At 35.6% G+C, this 16,744-nt stretch overlaps 2 protein-coding genes across 4 annotated transcripts in view; one reads left to right on the forward strand and one right to left on the reverse strand.

The window, feature by feature from the left end:
- Window positions 1-12,945, forward strand: part of slc25a27 (solute carrier family 25 member 27) — a 20,826-nt gene extending 7,881 nt beyond the window's left edge. Inside the window, exons 5-11 of one of the 3 annotated variants that reach the window (XR_011340537.1) lie at window positions 354-466; window positions 3,332-3,416; window positions 5,379-5,471; window positions 7,952-8,054; window positions 8,154-9,101; window positions 11,791-11,857; window positions 12,129-12,945. Coding sequence is in view for 1 of the 3 variants with exons in the window: in XM_069886736.1 (XP_069742837.1) it covers window positions 354-466; window positions 3,332-3,416; window positions 5,379-5,471; window positions 7,952-8,054; window positions 8,154-8,225 (466 nt within the window). In the remaining 2 variants the exon portion in view is untranslated. Of the gene's footprint in view, window positions 1-353; window positions 467-3,331; window positions 3,417-5,378; window positions 5,472-7,951; window positions 8,055-8,153; window positions 9,165-11,790; window positions 11,858-12,128 lie in introns of those variants that run through there. The other 2 variants (XR_011340538.1, XM_069886736.1) reach the window with 2 other exon arrangements.
- The window catches only part of pfn4 (profilin family member 4), a 40,215-nt gene continuing 33,668 nt past the window's right edge, over window positions 10,198-16,744 (reverse strand). The window contains exon 6 of the transcript XR_011340540.1: window positions 10,198-10,438. The gene's annotated coding sequence lies outside the window, so the exon portion shown is untranslated. The remainder of the gene's footprint in view (window positions 10,439-16,744) is intronic.

Genomic DNA, 16,744 nt, shown 5'->3' on the forward strand with positions numbered 1-16,744 from the left:
CGCCATCAGATTCCTGAACAATAATTGAACTGAAGACTCTGCTTTACTTTTCATGCACTATTATTTTTATTTTTTAAAATATTTATTGTTGTAAGATGGTTATAATATGAATGTTTGAACTGTGATGCTGCCACAAAACACTGAATTTCATGACTTGTTCACCACAATAAATTCTGATTCTGAGAGTCGTACAGAATGGAACTGACCCTTCGGCCCAACTTGTACTTGACAGCCAAATGGGCATCTGGGCTAGTCCCATTTGCCTGCTTTCCATCCATCTGTTGATGCTGAATTTGTTTATTTTCTTCTGTTTTGGATTTGAAGATCTAAATAATCTGTAATTTTGTTTCTAGAATCCATGGAGTCTACCATGCTTTTGTCAAAATTTTGTCCGAAGGTGGAATCCAAGGATTGTGGGCAGGTTGGATACCGAATGTGCAGAGAGCTGCCTTAGTCAGTTTGGGAGGTAATCTCAAAGTTGCATTTTTTTTTTACCCTGAAGTATTTTCCAAAATTTTAGCAATATAATTGCCACAGAATGCAAAGACCTGTCAAAGTTGATGTTTATGCAGTTTGAAAGGGGTCAGGGAGAATGTACTGAAGTTAACCCAAAACACTGGAGCAAAAAATAAGTTTCCTAAGAACTCAGGAGTGTCAGGAGGGAAAGATATGGTCAACCCTTTGTGTTGAGGCTCACATTTCAATTGAGAGTGTAAAGGGGAGACTGGTCAGTATAAGAAAATGAGGGTGGGGGGTGAATCGGGCTGGAAAGTTGTGTCAAGAGGGGTTCATGGGCAGATGGAGGAGGGAAGTAGTGATAGAGGCTGAGAAGTGGTGCGGAGACAACAAAGGGCTGCAGATTATGGAATCTGATAAACAGAAAGGTGGTGAGTGGAACCAGATAAATGGTGTAGTGGGGGCAGTAGGAATAGTGGGTGGATGAGGTAGGGGCCCAGAGAGATCAGTGTGTGAGTGATGGGCAGGTGGAACCAGGTGTGGGAAGGTAAAAACTGGGTAACAGTGGACTAGGTTTGGAAAGTAGTGATGTGTGAAAGCACCTAGGTGAATCAGAAGGAGAGAGAAAGGAACCAAGGTGTGTAAGTTACCTGAAATTAGATAATTCAATGTTCATGCCATTGGGTTGTAAATTACCCAGTTAGAATACAAGGTGTTGTTCCTCCAGTTTGCCTTTGACTGCACCCTAGTGGTGGAGGAGGCTAAGGACAGACAAGTCATGTGGGAATGGGGAGGGGAGTAAAAGTGGCTTGTAACTGGGAGCTTAAGGTTGCCATTGCAGACAGAGCGCAGGGACTTAGCAAAGCAGTGGATTCGTCTGTGCTTGGTTTCAATTATGTAGTTGAAGCCACATCAAAGAAAATGTTATTGCTGCTGTCTCGTGTGTAACCCAGAAATTTATAGTATTTTAATTAAAATGTGATTTTAAACAAGGGTTGATTAACACCAGAGACTATAAACCCATACATAAACTCATGTTTGACAAATTTTGTATTGCTGGTTACAGCGTATTTTCTTTATTGTGTATAAAGAACAGTCTGGTAAATTTCTTTTGTGATTTTTCTCTGAATTGCTCCTTTCAAATGTCATCAACAGAGACTCTTGAGTGCAGTTTGTAAAATGAAGGTATTTGGTATATGCTTGCGTTTCAGTTCTTTTTTTATCCAAGCATTTCCTTAGAATTTAAATTGAACTACAACTGCAAGGGTAAAATAGCATCTTCTCACTTTTAAATCCTGTAGCTATGTAGTTCATTGTTAGTGAAAACACTTGATCAGATGGGAATGAAGTTAATTTTATTGCAATAATGTGAATTTATCAAATTAGATCTGATTACCATTTGTGTACTATTTTGAAGTCAAATTACATTCAAATTTTATCTCTGTTTACATTATTTAGGCTAAAGGTGGATTGTGTGGGGGTCTACTCACCTGATGCAAATATATCAAAATGTTCTACTATTCCTGAAGTTATTTGTATTGTATTTATGTTTGGAGAAAATGGATATTGTTTATGGCAAACTTTTGTAAGTTTCTCATTTATGTCGGATATTTGTACCAAGGAAATATTTCAAATTAAATTATGAGGGAATTTAATTTGGAAAGAAGTGGAAGGATATTTTTTTTAATCATGTCATAATTATGATAATACAGATACACGATCCTTTATCCGGAAACCTTGGGGGACAGTGTGTTTCGAATTTCAGATATTTCCTGATTTCGGAAAGCCCCCCCGCATTGTACTGCCATATCCACCCCCACCCCTTTCGAGTCGCCCGGCCGTCTCCCCCGACCGTCGGTCTCTCGGCCGTCCGGCAGTCTCCCCCAGCCGTAGTCCCTCTGCCGCCCGGACGTCTCCCCCGACCACGGTCCCTTGGCCGTCTCCCCCAACCACTGGTCCCTCGGCTTCCCGGCAGTCTCCCCCTACCGAGTTCCTCGGCCGTCTACCCCGACCACCGGTCTCTCGGCCACCTCCCCCAACCGCCGGTCCCCACTTGCCGGATTTTGGAGCTTTCCGGATTTTAGATGTCCGGATAAAGGATCGTGTACCTGTACAGAAATCATGCAAAAGTTCTAGGTGATAGAGAATGTAATTCCAGATTAGGAATTTTATATTTAAAAAAAATTTAAAATTGGCAATGCAGTTTGTATCACTCACTTGTTCCTGACATAGAATCTTTACATTTAATTACTAGTATACATACTATTAAAGGAATTTTATTTTATCATGAAGAGAAGTTAAATCACTGAAACAATATACTGATGCATTAGAAATCAATTTCTACAGCTCTGCTAAAAATCTGTGGTGTATATAATACAATTCAAGTAAACCAGAATTCTTGATTCTTGCTCAGAAATTCTCAAGGCTTAAAAGAAATAAAAATTTGGCAGGTATTTTAATGATGACAGTGAAAAGTGCCTTGACATTGAACACAGATACCTACTGAATAAGCTGACATTATTCATCTCACAAAAAGGACATCTGTCTGATGATGTGGATTCCTATCTGGTGTGATTCCACATTTACACCTTGACTTAAAATGAGGGGAAAAAAATCCAAACATGGAAATATATTTTCAGGTTAGGTCAGGCAGGAGAAGAACATTACACTGTTTTTGGTGCTCTGCACAAAAGAGATGTAATTATTTTTAAAATTGCTGCTAATATTTCAATACCAATTGATTTTTCTCAAATCAGTACCATTAAACAGTAAATCACTTAGAAATTGAATCATCTCCATCATGTCAGCTGTTTCTTTCTTGTGTTTGTTTTGCATTTATTTTTTTGAGACTCCCTTAATGTGGCTTTGTTTTTAGATCTAACTACGTATGACACAGTAAAACACTTCTTATTACGAAATACAACACTGAAGGATGGAAGCTTATGCCATGGTTTATCAAGGTAATGACTCTATCCAAATTAACCACTATGCTGGTTCACTAAAAAACTCCAATAATCTGCTATCTTATTCATCAGAAGTACTGATGGTTTGGCATCTGACTCTTGGGGTGCTAATTTATGTGCTCCCCTTGACTCACTGGTTTCTGTGCTTCCTTGGCCTGGGATCATTGGAAAATTTATTATGCCATGATGTAACATTTATTTAAAATATGGTAAAATGAGAGTTGTATCATTAATAGGAATAACATCAGTCTTAAATATTTGCCAGTTTGCCTTCATCAAAATCATCTGCATAACAAATTAATGGTCATTTACTATGTGAATTTAGAGTTTATTTCATTTGAATCATGATCCCACGTACCACATACTATTTCTGCAAATAGATATTTGCCTTTTTTTGTGGTCAGTTGCTCATTTATGGTTGTAAATTAGATCAAAATTGTAAATTATGAAAATCTTGGTAAACAAGAAAATCTGCTGGGCCATTGAATTTCTCCAGCACTTTTATGAGAATCCTGATGTTTGCGCATTCATTAGGTTGCCTTAGAGCTTCCCTGCAGTCCGTATAAGTGGCTTGATTAATGCACAAGATGCACTGTTGCTAAATTTGCTGAGACAATTTAGGAAAGTAAGTCATGAAGAGGACATGAAGAATTCACAAAGAGATGTAGATAAGGGAACCTTGCCTATGGACTGTAATGTGATAAAACGTGAAATTGTTCATTTTGATAGGAAACATTTTAAAAATATATTATTTAAATGAGATCTGAGATGTAGAGGGAACTGGGCACCCCTGAGCACAATTTGCAGAAGGGTTAGATGTTACCATTTATTTCTACAAATTAAATTCCAAAGTATGGAGATTACAGTTCAGTTATACAGTGGGAGTACATCTAAAGTTTTCATCTCCTTATTTTAAATATGAATCTGTTGCAACTAGTTCAGAGATGTTTTACTATGGTGTCCACATTGGGTAGCTTAAACTTATATCTGCTGGTGGAAGACTTAGAGTATTTGAACACAGCATAAGATCCAGTAGGGATTTGCCAGATTGAATGTGGAGAGAAAATCGGGGTCAGTTATTTAAAGAACAAGGTCTCCACTTTATTTTTTTTTGCTCCAAGGGTTGTGATCCCTTGGAATTTGTCCTCATGGGCCAGAGGAAGTAGAATCTTTAAATATATTTATGAAAAATGTATATGGATCCTTGATAAGCAAGAAGGAAAAGAATTATAACAGTTAAATGGAAATGCTGAGTTGGGACCACAGTCAGATCAGCTATGTTTTTATTAAATGACTGAGCAGACTCGCCACATATTTTTTGTATGTACAGTATGTTAGCATGTGACAATATTTTCCCATTTCAAATGCCACCAAAATTATCCCTTTGTTTTTTCTGCCTTCACAAAATATACAGTTAGAAACTTGAGCTGCAGTCACTGGTTCACTGTACTGCTTCTTGATTATTGACAAACTTATCTAAAATGGGCATTTATTTTAATAATAGCCCATATAATCTTAACTGATAATCACAGATCTCACACTTTTGGTTCAGCGTCAATTCTTCCATCAATTTTTGTCGCAAAGATGGATAATTTAGTTTGGATATACAGCACAGTTACAGGCCCTACGGCCATGAGCCCGCACTGCCCAAATATATCCATGTGACCATTTAGCTGACTAACCCAGTACATCTTTAGAACATGGGAGGAAACAAATGTGGATGCAGGGAGAACATACAAACTCCTTATGACCATGTTGCAGATAGATTTATCTTCTGTGCTAAATCATCTGATTGAATAGAAAAGATAATTTCCTTCCAGCACTGAACATTAATTGGTCATTTTAAAGTAATTTCAAAAATGGAAAATAGCAGAGTGGTCATCTCTTTAGTGTCTGTTTTCAGTTTTGCTGTGAAATAAAAACATTTGTACTAAATATAATATTTAAAAATCTACTCAGCATTTGTGCAGGACTAGTTGCTGCTACCATGGGAACACCTGCAGATGTCATTAAAACCAGAATCATGAATCAGACAAGAGATAAACAAGGAAGGTTAGTGTCCTAAATTTAACTTCTATTCAGATACAAACACTTTTCTACTGTAGACAGGTATCAGTCAGATTTGGAGTGTTTAAAATGTTGGTTTGTGGAAAAGAATCATGAACAATCAGGTAATTCAAGAAGCTACAATTTTTGCACATGATTTACACAAGTACCATGAAATTTTGAAATGAGAATATGAGTGCTTAACTGTAGTACTATTGTTTCATGTCCATTAAGCAACAAGGAAACTCAGAGATTTATGTGCACCTCCTTCAATCTCATCCCCTGCACTCAATGCTCTCTGTGGCCTCCCCTACATTGGTAAGGCCAAGCATAGATTGGGAAGCCGTTTTGCAAAGAACTAGTGCTCTCTCTACAATGGCCATCTTGAGCTCCTGATTACGTCATTTCAGCTCCCTTCTTCATTCCCACACATGCCTCAAAGTGAGTTCAAATGTGAACTAGTTGAAAAATTAAGCATGTTTTTCTTGGTTAGCCAACAACCCAGTGATATGAGTGCTGATATATTTTTTTCAATTTCAGGCAACCACACTGCCAGTGTTCCTTTCCCTCTCCTACCATAGGAGTGTCACACAGGTTCTCTCTCCCCATTTTCTATGTTCACTGCACTCCTCTACTTGGTTCTAACATGCCCACCACCCAAAGGTCCACCTGGTTTCTTCTCCCTTGGCCTGCCATCTAATTTCCTCCTCCATATGCCTTTTTTAAATTTGTCTTTTTACCATAAGACATAGCAGCAGAAATAGGCTATTTGGCCTATTGAATCTGTTCTACATTTAATCATGAACTGATCCAGCCCCACTGCCTGCCTTCTCCTCATAACCTTTGATGCCCTGGCTAATCAAGAACCTATTAATCTCTGCCTTAAATACACCCAATGACTTGGCCTCCACAACTGCATGTGGCATCAAATTTCACAGATTTACCACACGCTAGCTAAAAACAAATCCTCTGCATCTCTGTTCTAAGTGGATGCCCTTCAATCCTGAAGTTTGCCGTCTTGTCCTAGACTCTTCTACAATGGGAAACAACCTTTAAATCTACTCTGTCCATGCCTACCATTCACCAACTTCTTGTCTCTAAGTTTTCCCCACCCCACAACTTCTACTCATTACCAGCCTTTGTCTCCACCATTATCTCTTCCCCACCTGCCCATCATCCTCCACTTACCTTGTTCCACTTATGGAACCATAGAACGTTACAGCACAGAAAAACAGGCCCCTCCCATCCATGTATTTATTCAATTTATTTTTAAAACTCAAGACTGAATCTGCATTCACCACATCAGATGGCAGCTCACAATCCCACCACTGTATGAGTGAAAAACTTTCCCCTTATGTTCCCCTTCTACCTCTTCCATTTCAGCCTAAATCTATGACCTCTCATATTTATCTCCCCCAATCTAAGTGGAAACATCCTTCTCACATCTACTCTATCTATACCCTTCATAATCTTATAAACCTCTATCAAGTCTCCCCTCATCCTCCTTCATTCCAGGGAGTATAGTACTAACCTGTTTAATCTTTCCCGGTAACTCAACTCCTGAAGACCCAGCAACATCTTAGTAAATCTTCTCTGCACTCTTTCAATTTTATTGATGTCTTTTCTGCTGCTTGACGACCAGAACTGCACACTATTCTAAATGTGATTCTAAATGATTTGAATAACTTCAACATAATATTCCAACTTCTATACTCAATCCTTTAATTTTTGAAGGCTAAAATGCCAAATGCTTTCTTTACAACCCTGTCCACATGCAATGCCATCTTCACCTTCCTGCCTCACTCCTCCTTCTCAAAAGTTTGCAAGGGCTATCTTCCCTCTGCATCCTGAGGCACTGAGTGCTTCCAACAGTTTGCTTTTTGTTCCAGTTTCCAGCTTTAGTTTCTTGAGCCTCCTTGTTTACATGTTGCTGTAAAGTTCATCATATTAAAAGGAAAATATCTTTAGAGTGCACCCTTGGTTCTCATAGACATTATTTTTAAAGGAGCAAAACAGTGAAATATAGCTATAATGTGCCTCACTATATGTCATGGTATTAATAATGTCTCCCCAAGATGGAAATTAAGCAAAGGCTTGTTTCATTATAATACAGGTAACTTACAATGTGGGTGTTAGTCATGATATTGAGGTTGCATGTAATTTTGAATAATGTGTCATTAAAAAGTAATTCAACTACTGTATATATTTGAGTCAGTACAAAATTGAAATTAAAAAGTTTTATACTATGACAAAGAATCTCTAAAAATAAATGTGGTGTTTAGCCACTTCTTGTGTGAACAATTTAAATTGTTAAGATGTTCATACATAGTACTTGCACTCCTTTGAAATACATTTACTGAACGTCTTGTACACCAAAATGAATTTAATGTGTGTTGTGCACAATTTTGTAATAAATTTGCTTTATTCTGTTGTTGATTCCAAGATATCTTCACTGTCCTCCATTCTCTGCCTTTTTTTGTTATCAGGGGTTTACTATACAGTTCCACATATGATTGCCTGAAGCAGACAATAAAAAGAGAGGGATTGTTGTCATTATACAAAGGGTTTCTGCCAACTTGGGCAAGAATGGTAAATATTCAAGTGCTTATTCACATAATTTTTATAATTTCTAAAATTAATAAGTGGAAAGTATATTATTCCATTATTTAATTTTAATTTCTATTTCAGGCACCTTGGTCGTTGACATTTTGGCTCACGTTTGAACAGATCAGAAAATTAACAGGCCTCAATTCATTTTGAAATTTATTCAGATCTAATCTTACTTCTGTGAAGTTGCTCTTTGAGAGCTGTGATGCAAACCCTCCCAAGTCCCCTTATAACCCAGTTTTTTCTCCTCCCCATCTACAACCTGCTCATCAATCATACACTCTTCCTGCAGAGCCCCCAATTCCACCTCTTCTCCCTGCCCATTTGCCAACCATCCCTCACTTATTTGGTTCCAATCTTTACCTTTTTGTTTCTTATCAGATTCCATGATATGCAGCCATTCACTTTGTCCACATCGTCTCTCAACCTCTGTCATTGTTCATCTTTTTCCAATTGGACTCTATTCACCAATCAATCTATCCTGAGCTGGATCCATCTATCACTTGCCAGCTCTTTCCTCTTCAATGCATTATACTGACCGTCCCTTTCTTCTTTTGCAATCCAGAGGAAGGGTCCCAGCTGAAATGTTGACTGCGCAATTCCCTGCCCAACTGCTGCCTGGCCCACCAGCAGCTTGTTTTTTGGACCATGGATTCCAGGTTCCATAATCTTCTCCATTATCTTATCATGCTGGACCTTGTAAAAATCTTTATTAACATCCACATTTACAACTTTCACTACTCTACCCTCACCCATCATCTTTGCCTCAATGAAAACTCAATGACGTTTGTAAGATCATGACCTCCACATCTGGATTCTCATCTGTGAGTAAAGAGGATACAAAGATCTCTGAGAGCCCCCAACAATCTCTCTTAATATCCCTAACCCAGACCCATCAGGACCTGGGGACTTATCTGCCTTAATTGTCTTAAAGAGCACCAACACCTCATCCTTGAAATCAATAATCAATCAACTTGCCTCTCCCTTATCGTATTATCTTCTATATCTTGCTCCTTGGTGAATTCTAATGTAAGTATGTTTAGTACCTTGTCTACTTCCTCTGGCTCCATGCATAAATTTATTCCTTTGTCATTGAGTAGTCCTTATTTACTCTCATTTTTACTGAATGAAATTTTCCTTGTTCCCACTGACCAAGGATATATCATGACCTCTTTTAGCCTTCCAGATCCTCTGAGAAACATACTGCAGAAAATAATTTAAACAAGGGATCAAAGAGAATTCAAACAAAGCCCATGTCTGATTTCTGTGTCTCAAATGTTCAACCATTTTTTTTTTTACTAGATTTGCAATATCCATGGTTCTTGATTCTGGTTCTTTGTGAGAGGATTTTACAATTTGTATTTAATATAAAATCTTTGGTATTCCCCCATTGTCATCCAGTCAAATAATTGTCAATGTGGGTCTAATCCTGTGTTGTAGATTCAGCTATGATAGAAACATGTGATACAAAGGTCCACATTGTGCATTTAAGGTTTTCATCTATATCTTATTGACCATAAAGGGTGAACTATAACAGGCTGAACAAAGAAGATAGAGCAGAATATGCTTTTTAATTAGAACTCAGGTTTATTTTAAAAGGATATCTGAAACCAGCAATTTGGGATTAAATGTTGCATGGATTAAATCCTAGAATTTATAGCAATGAAAAATGCTGTTACTGTAGTGACAAAGTAAAACAAAAACTGTTAACGCATTACTCACCTTTTGGAGATCAATAAATCCTCTTAAACCATAGAAAAGAATTCTAAATATCCTTATAAATTGATAATTTTTGTCAAGATCCAAAGAAGAAACTGTTTGGAAATGTTTGATACTTCATCCTCATTATACTTTTATTCTTGACTGGTTCAGAATTACTGGTGTGTCAGAATCTCAGACAAAAGATTACTTAAGGGTTAACAAGTTTCCAGATAAATTCAGCAAGGATATAAAGCTTCTTTAGTTTACGGAAACATTTACAGTGTACTAATTGAATGTACAGTTCCAATAGAAGCAGGCCATTTAAACTAAAATTCAATTTCACATGGAAAGAAGTTATGTCAATAATTATTATTAGTTTCTATAATCAGAAGAATTATTGATAAAAGGTAAGAATATTTTTGTAAAATTTAACTTTCTTAAAAATACCCATTGTGTCAACATGCGTGCCATATTGTTAGACATATTCTGGAATGTAAATCTGTCCCAATGTGAACATTTCACTTCTTGTCCTGGCGCACGTTGTGGTACATCTTAGTTCTTTTGTGATGAAGACCATTGAAGGCTTTCTTAGTAGAAGAGATTATCCTGATGAGTGAATATTATTTTCTATTCTTCTGAGAACATTGATTTAGAACAATGATTTTCTGAACAGTAAGAATAAAGATTTTGATTAATTTATTTTTTAAAAATTCAGTAAGAAAAAATATTAATGATCAAAAAGGTGTAATGTTGTAATCAAACCCTTCTGACCAAATTAAGGTAATCTTTTTGTATCACCTTTTCATAAAGTATTCACCCCCAACAAGTATAAATTACAAACCCAATCAAGCAAAGCACAGTCAAAGTTAATTTCCTTAACTATTTCTTTCATTATCTGTTGCTTTTTAATCATTTATGGGAAGTGAATGTTTATTGACCATCTGTAATTGCCCATGAAATAATGGAGATGAAGTCTCCTCTATGAACCACAGAGCAGTAGTTTTCAAACTGCCCCCCTAAACTCACATACCACTTTAAGTAATCCCTATGCCATCAGTGCTCTGTGATTAGTAAGGGATTGCTTAAGGTGAGTGGGAAGGGAAGGTTGAGAACCACTGCTCTAGACCTAATTGTTACTGAAATAGTTTGCTTTTGAAAAATTGTCATTGGCCCATTACCTTTGGAATTATGAAATCGTGCACACAACGAGTCAATGAGGTACAATTAAAACAGTTGTTTTCAAATCTTTTTCCTTTTCACTCACTTCCCACCTTAAGCAATCCCTTACAGAGCACTTATGGTATAGGGATTGCTTAAGGTGGAATGTGAGTTTAGGGGGCAGTTTGAAAATCAGTTTAAAAGTCTTTGTTATTGGTAGTGAGTCTCAAGATTTGATCTTGGTGACAATGAAGAAATGATAATGTATTTTCAAATCAGAATGGTGCATAATTAGTTGGGGAACTTTCAGGTCATGGGGTTCGAATGTTACAGCTGCCATTCAAAAGCACAGCCACTTCAGGAAACTCAGAACTCATTTTGTGTGCAACAAATAATAGTGTGATAATCAGTTCTTTAACTGTCGAGTGAGGAACAAATATTGATGAGGATCTGTTCATAATTTGCCTGTCCTTCCTTGAAGCTATGCTGCAGCATCCTGTATCTCCACTTGCAAGGGCAGACAAGATGTCAGTTTAATGTGACGTCCAAGAGATGGCACCTCTCAGATTTTTGTGCTCTGGAGTGGGCCTTGAATCCACAGAGCAAAGAATTCTCTAAATGACCCACAAATAACAAGGAAAAATTCTTCCTGACCTTATTCTCTCCTGTTGCACATCCAATTGGCCATCATTCCTTTGATGGGCCTTATTGTCCAATGAAAATGATGTAACCTTCATACATGGGGTGAAAATACAAAGTAATAGAGAAAATAATAGCTTCAAAATTAATCTCATTCGGATGCTGTTAATTGTGGCATATAGCAGTACTCGTTGATAAACTGGTCACTCTGTTCACTCAGCAGTCGTTTTCAGCTCTTGTCAAAGCCTTGATGCAAAGATGGAGAAGAGGGCTATTGCAGAGGGAAGGTGAGAATGACTTTTTTGATATTGAAGGATCATTTCACTAAATATTTAGCAGTACTGTGGGACATTTAAGAGATTGAGGTTGAGCATTTAGGGTTATTGGTATTAATAAGGCAGCACATAAGATCACATCAATGGGTGCTTTAGAGCATGCTGAAAGGCAGATTAGAAATGTTTCAATGTCATCAATAAAAGGAGCTTTCAATGCATTTTTTTTAAAGTATGCAAATAAAATATAATAAAATTTATTTTATCTTCTACATTATTATTTCAGCTCAAACAATTCAAGAGGTATGTTGAAACATTCTAGTAATGGAACATTTACAAATAAATCAGCAAAGAATTCTCCAATGTTAACAGTGGACGCACACTTGAGAAACAAAAAAGAAGATATGCTCTTGCATGGCAGACTGAATCATCTGAACCATGGCCATCGCATTGTTCTCTCAGCATTGCAACAAAAAAGTACAATTGTGACAGAGGAACTTCAAAATCTATTAAGACAAAAATCAATACTCCAAAATTTTAAATTTGATGATTTAATATTTCAATTGAGAAATGTGAGTAAGGGAGACAAACATGAGACTAATTCAGACTGGAATTCAAACGCAGTTGGAATGAATCCTTTGTTTATTGAAAGAGGTAAAATGGCTGCTTCATCCACGCAGACTAATCTGCAATCTGGACGACGACATGCATGTTTGTTAGGTACTTGGGCTGGATTAAATGGGAGAACCAGTCCCAATTCTTTGGCTCAAGATGAATTTGATGCAAGGTTTTCAGCCAAACAACATGTAAAGAAAAGATCTCACATGCCCTCTCACACTTGTGATATTGCTTCAGGGCCACTTTGTTTTAGAAGGTCTAAGTCAACCATGTCCCTGCGAAGGAATGTAGTTGATGGTGGTAGCCAGAGTTTGACACACAAAGAATTGCGTCGTATGGTCAGCATTGATAATATTTATCAAAATGAGTTGGAAAAACAGAAGTATGGTCGTTTACAAGAACGAGAACATTTAAAAAAATTCATGGATGAGAAAATGAAAGAGAAAATAAACAATTTTATTATGGCATTAGACCAAAACCTGAAATAGTGTGGTTATGTGCAAATCTGTTGTAGCTATTAGCTTTTTTGGAAAAATATATCACCAATGGTAATTGGTTATCTACGAGGGCAAATTATAAATTATTCTTCAAAATTTAAAAAAAGAATATATGAAGGATATAGATAAATTGAAAAAGGAAATAACTTTATTGGAAAAGAAAGTTGAAAAATTATCCTCAGGATAAATTTTTAACTTTGGTAATGTAAAAAATTACACTATAATACAATGTTAACATATAGAACAGAGAAAATGATATTACAGTCTAAGCAGAAATATTATGAGTTAAGGGGATGATCACAAAGTTCTGGCTTCACAATTAAAACTGGAACAATCTTCAAGAATAATTAATGCAATATAGCAGGATAATGATGAAGTGACGTATAAATCGCAAAGAATTGATGTATTTGAGGAATTTTATGAGAAGCTACACATCTGAATCATTACAGGATGATGAGGCTATAGATGATGATTTGTCACAATTGTCAATACCGTGTTTAATTCAAGAAAGTTTCGATCAATTAGAGAGTTCTTTTACTGAGAAGGAGATTAATGATGTGCCTACTAGTTTACAAAATAATAAATCTCTGGGTGAAGATGGGTTCCCATTTGAATTTTATAAAGAGTTTATAGATTTATTGATTCCATTTATGAAAGTAATAGAACAGGCTTCTAAACAAAATTGTCTTCCAGAAACTTTTTCTATGGTGATAATTATGGTTATTCTTAAAAAAATAGAGATCTATTAAAACCTACCTATATCACTGTTAAATGTAGATTATAAAATTGTAGCAAAATTATTAGGGAATAGGATTAATGAATATCTTTCTGATTTAATAAACATGGATCAGATGGGTTTTGTTAAAAATAGGCAAACTTCAGAGAATATAGTAAGGTTATTAAGTATAATTCATTTAGCTTAGAGTGGGATTTTTTTTATTTAAAATGTTGTCAATTTGGTTTTGGTGAAAACTTTATAAATTGGATTAAGGCCTTATATAGAAGTCCTAAATCTAAAGTGATAACAAATGGAACAGATATCTCAATCTTTTAATTTAAATATATCTAGCAGGCAGGGGTGTCCTTTATCATCAGCTTTGTTTGCTCTAGCTATAGAACCACTTGCACAAAAGATTAGATATGATTAACAATTAAAGGGATTTGAGATAAATCAGATACTACATAAAATTAGTTTATTTACTGATGATGTATTAGTTTTGTGACATTATAGATATGTTTTTGGGAGATAAATTGGAGCAGGATTTTTAGTGTAGGTCACATACATACCCTTCAAACAGATCGTATTCAAAATACTGGAGCTCTGCCCCATGATAGACAGGCTGGCTCCAAGAACCTTTGTAAAAGCTTTGGAAAGTGCCCAAGAGACTTCACAAATGGATTGTTGTTTACAAAAAGGCAACAGGTGAAAGAACTCAAAACCGTAGGCTGTCTGGAGTGGAACTTGCTGTTCTAAGAGGGTTATGTGGTTTTTCAAGCAGAAAGAGTAAAACAGGCTTTTTTTCTCAGAGAGAGCAAGAGAATTCAGTTCTGCAGTTTTACAGTCAGCAGCAGCAGCTGGGACAGGATCAGGACAAGCTGGTAAGCTTTGGAAAAACCCTATTTGGAAGACGGGTTGTGAGTGTGTAGTTCAGCCTGGTCAAAGTCCTTGTGGTTCATGCGAGCACTTGAAATCAGAGAAACAAAAAGGAACTCTGGTGACCTGAAAGAAAGAATCATCTGGAAAACCCTGATGGGGCAAGTTTCTTTGGCAAGGCACTGATGTGGCAAATTAGAAGGAATCAGTTTGTGTCTTGGAACAAGACATTTCTCTCTGAAAACCAACAAGAACCTTCCTGAGCGGTAACCATTTACTTTTCAAGCACCAAAGCTAGTGAACTTTATAAATGTTAAATTCTGTGCACAGTATAAGAATTGCCTGCAACCAGTGAACTTGGAAGAATGAGAAGTGGGATTGGACTGTGAATCAAAAAACTTTTCTGAACTTACACACACATTACATACATGTGCGCTTAGAATTAGAAGGGGGTTAAGTTAGGTTAATAGTTATAAGTTAAAGTTTGATCCTGTTTATATGTTTAAAGATAATTAAAAGCAACTTTTGTTGAAGTAACCATTTGTCTTGGTGAATATCTATTGCTGCTCTAGTCCTCTGGGCTTGTAACATTTTATTTAACTCAACCACAAATATCACCACCAAGACTTTATAGTCAATTACTAGATTATGGGAAAATTTCAGGTTACAAGATAAATTGGGATAAAAGTTAGGTAATGGAACTCATAAAAGGACATTATTCACAATGTAGACAAGCGGTTCATTTTAAATGAACAGATAAGATTATATATTTAGGTGTACGTATTGATACTAATTTGAAAATTTACATAAATTAAATTATATTCCAATACTTAAAAAGATAGAGGAAGACGTAAAGAAATGAGTAAGTTTACCGATTTCGCTAATTTGGAGATATAATTGTATTATGATGAATGTTTTTCCACGACTTCAGTATTTATTTCAAACTTTACCTCAAAACTTTTTTCAAGATTTAAATAAGCAAGTTAAGAAATTTCTTTGGAAAGGAAAGATGGTAATAAAGTCATTAGAAAAATCAACATGGAAATATGAACAAGGAAGACTACAACTTCCCAATTTTAAGAATTATTACAGAGCAGCACAATTAAGGTTCTTAGTTTTTATGTTCGTTAAAATTAGACCATCATGGGTGGATATTGAATTAAATAAGATAGGAGTAGTTATACCAGACAAGTTTATTTATAAATGAGATTTTAAATCTAGTGTAATAGATAAGGAAGCTCCAATATTAAAACATTTGTTGAATATTTGGAATAAAATTAAATTAGAAACTGATGGAAATATTCGTTCACTAAAAATGCCATTAATTAATCCCTTATTGATTTTTTCCAAAAGCTAATCCTTTTTGAAATATATAGTATTATAGGGAATCACTAAATTGGGGGAATGTTATGATAATAATAGATTAATGTCTTTTGATCAGTTAATGATTAAATATATACCTTGTAATACATTATTTTGTTATTTTCAATTGATTGCTTTTTTAAGCAAGAAACTAAGATCAAAAATGATTTTAAAAGATCTTTCAAATTTGGAACAAATTATGTTTGCAGGAATGATTAAAATTTGTATTTCAATTGCACATATATTTTTACAAGAACATATAAAGTAGGCTTGTTTAATTCAAAGAAATGATGGGAATGAGATTTAGACATGATAATAGATCAAGACTGACAAAATTTGTGTAAAGAAGTTATGATGAATACTATCAATGTACAATATAGATTATTTCATTATAATTTTTTACATCAATTGTATATTACTCCTCAGAAATTGAGTAGATGGAGATTGGATTTATCGGATCAATGTTTTAGATGTGGAACAGAAATTGGAACTCTTCTTCATTCTATGTGGTCTTGTTCAAAGGTCAACCTTTTTTGGGTTTCTCTCAGTTATTTTTTGCGACAGGCGGGGTGGGGGGGGTGAACTTTAAATCCTTAATTACTTTTGTTATGAAATTTTGGAAGTGCCACTCCTAAATTATCATTGTCAGATTTTCAATTAAAATTTGTTGAGTTGCTTTTAGTAATAGCAAGGAAATGTCCCACTGTAACATGGAAATCTGATGTTTTATTAACATTAGATAGAGGGCATGCTGAGATTCAAAGTTGTATTGCATTAGAAAAAAAATACATAAGTTTATTTTTGCCAATTTGGGGTCTGTAAGCTAAAATA

Source organism: Narcine bancroftii, chromosome 6, assembly GCF_036971445.1.
Source record: "Narcine bancroftii isolate sNarBan1 chromosome 6, sNarBan1.hap1, whole genome shotgun sequence".
Taxonomy (NCBI): Eukaryota; Metazoa; Chordata; class Chondrichthyes; order Torpediniformes; family Narcinidae; genus Narcine; species Narcine bancroftii.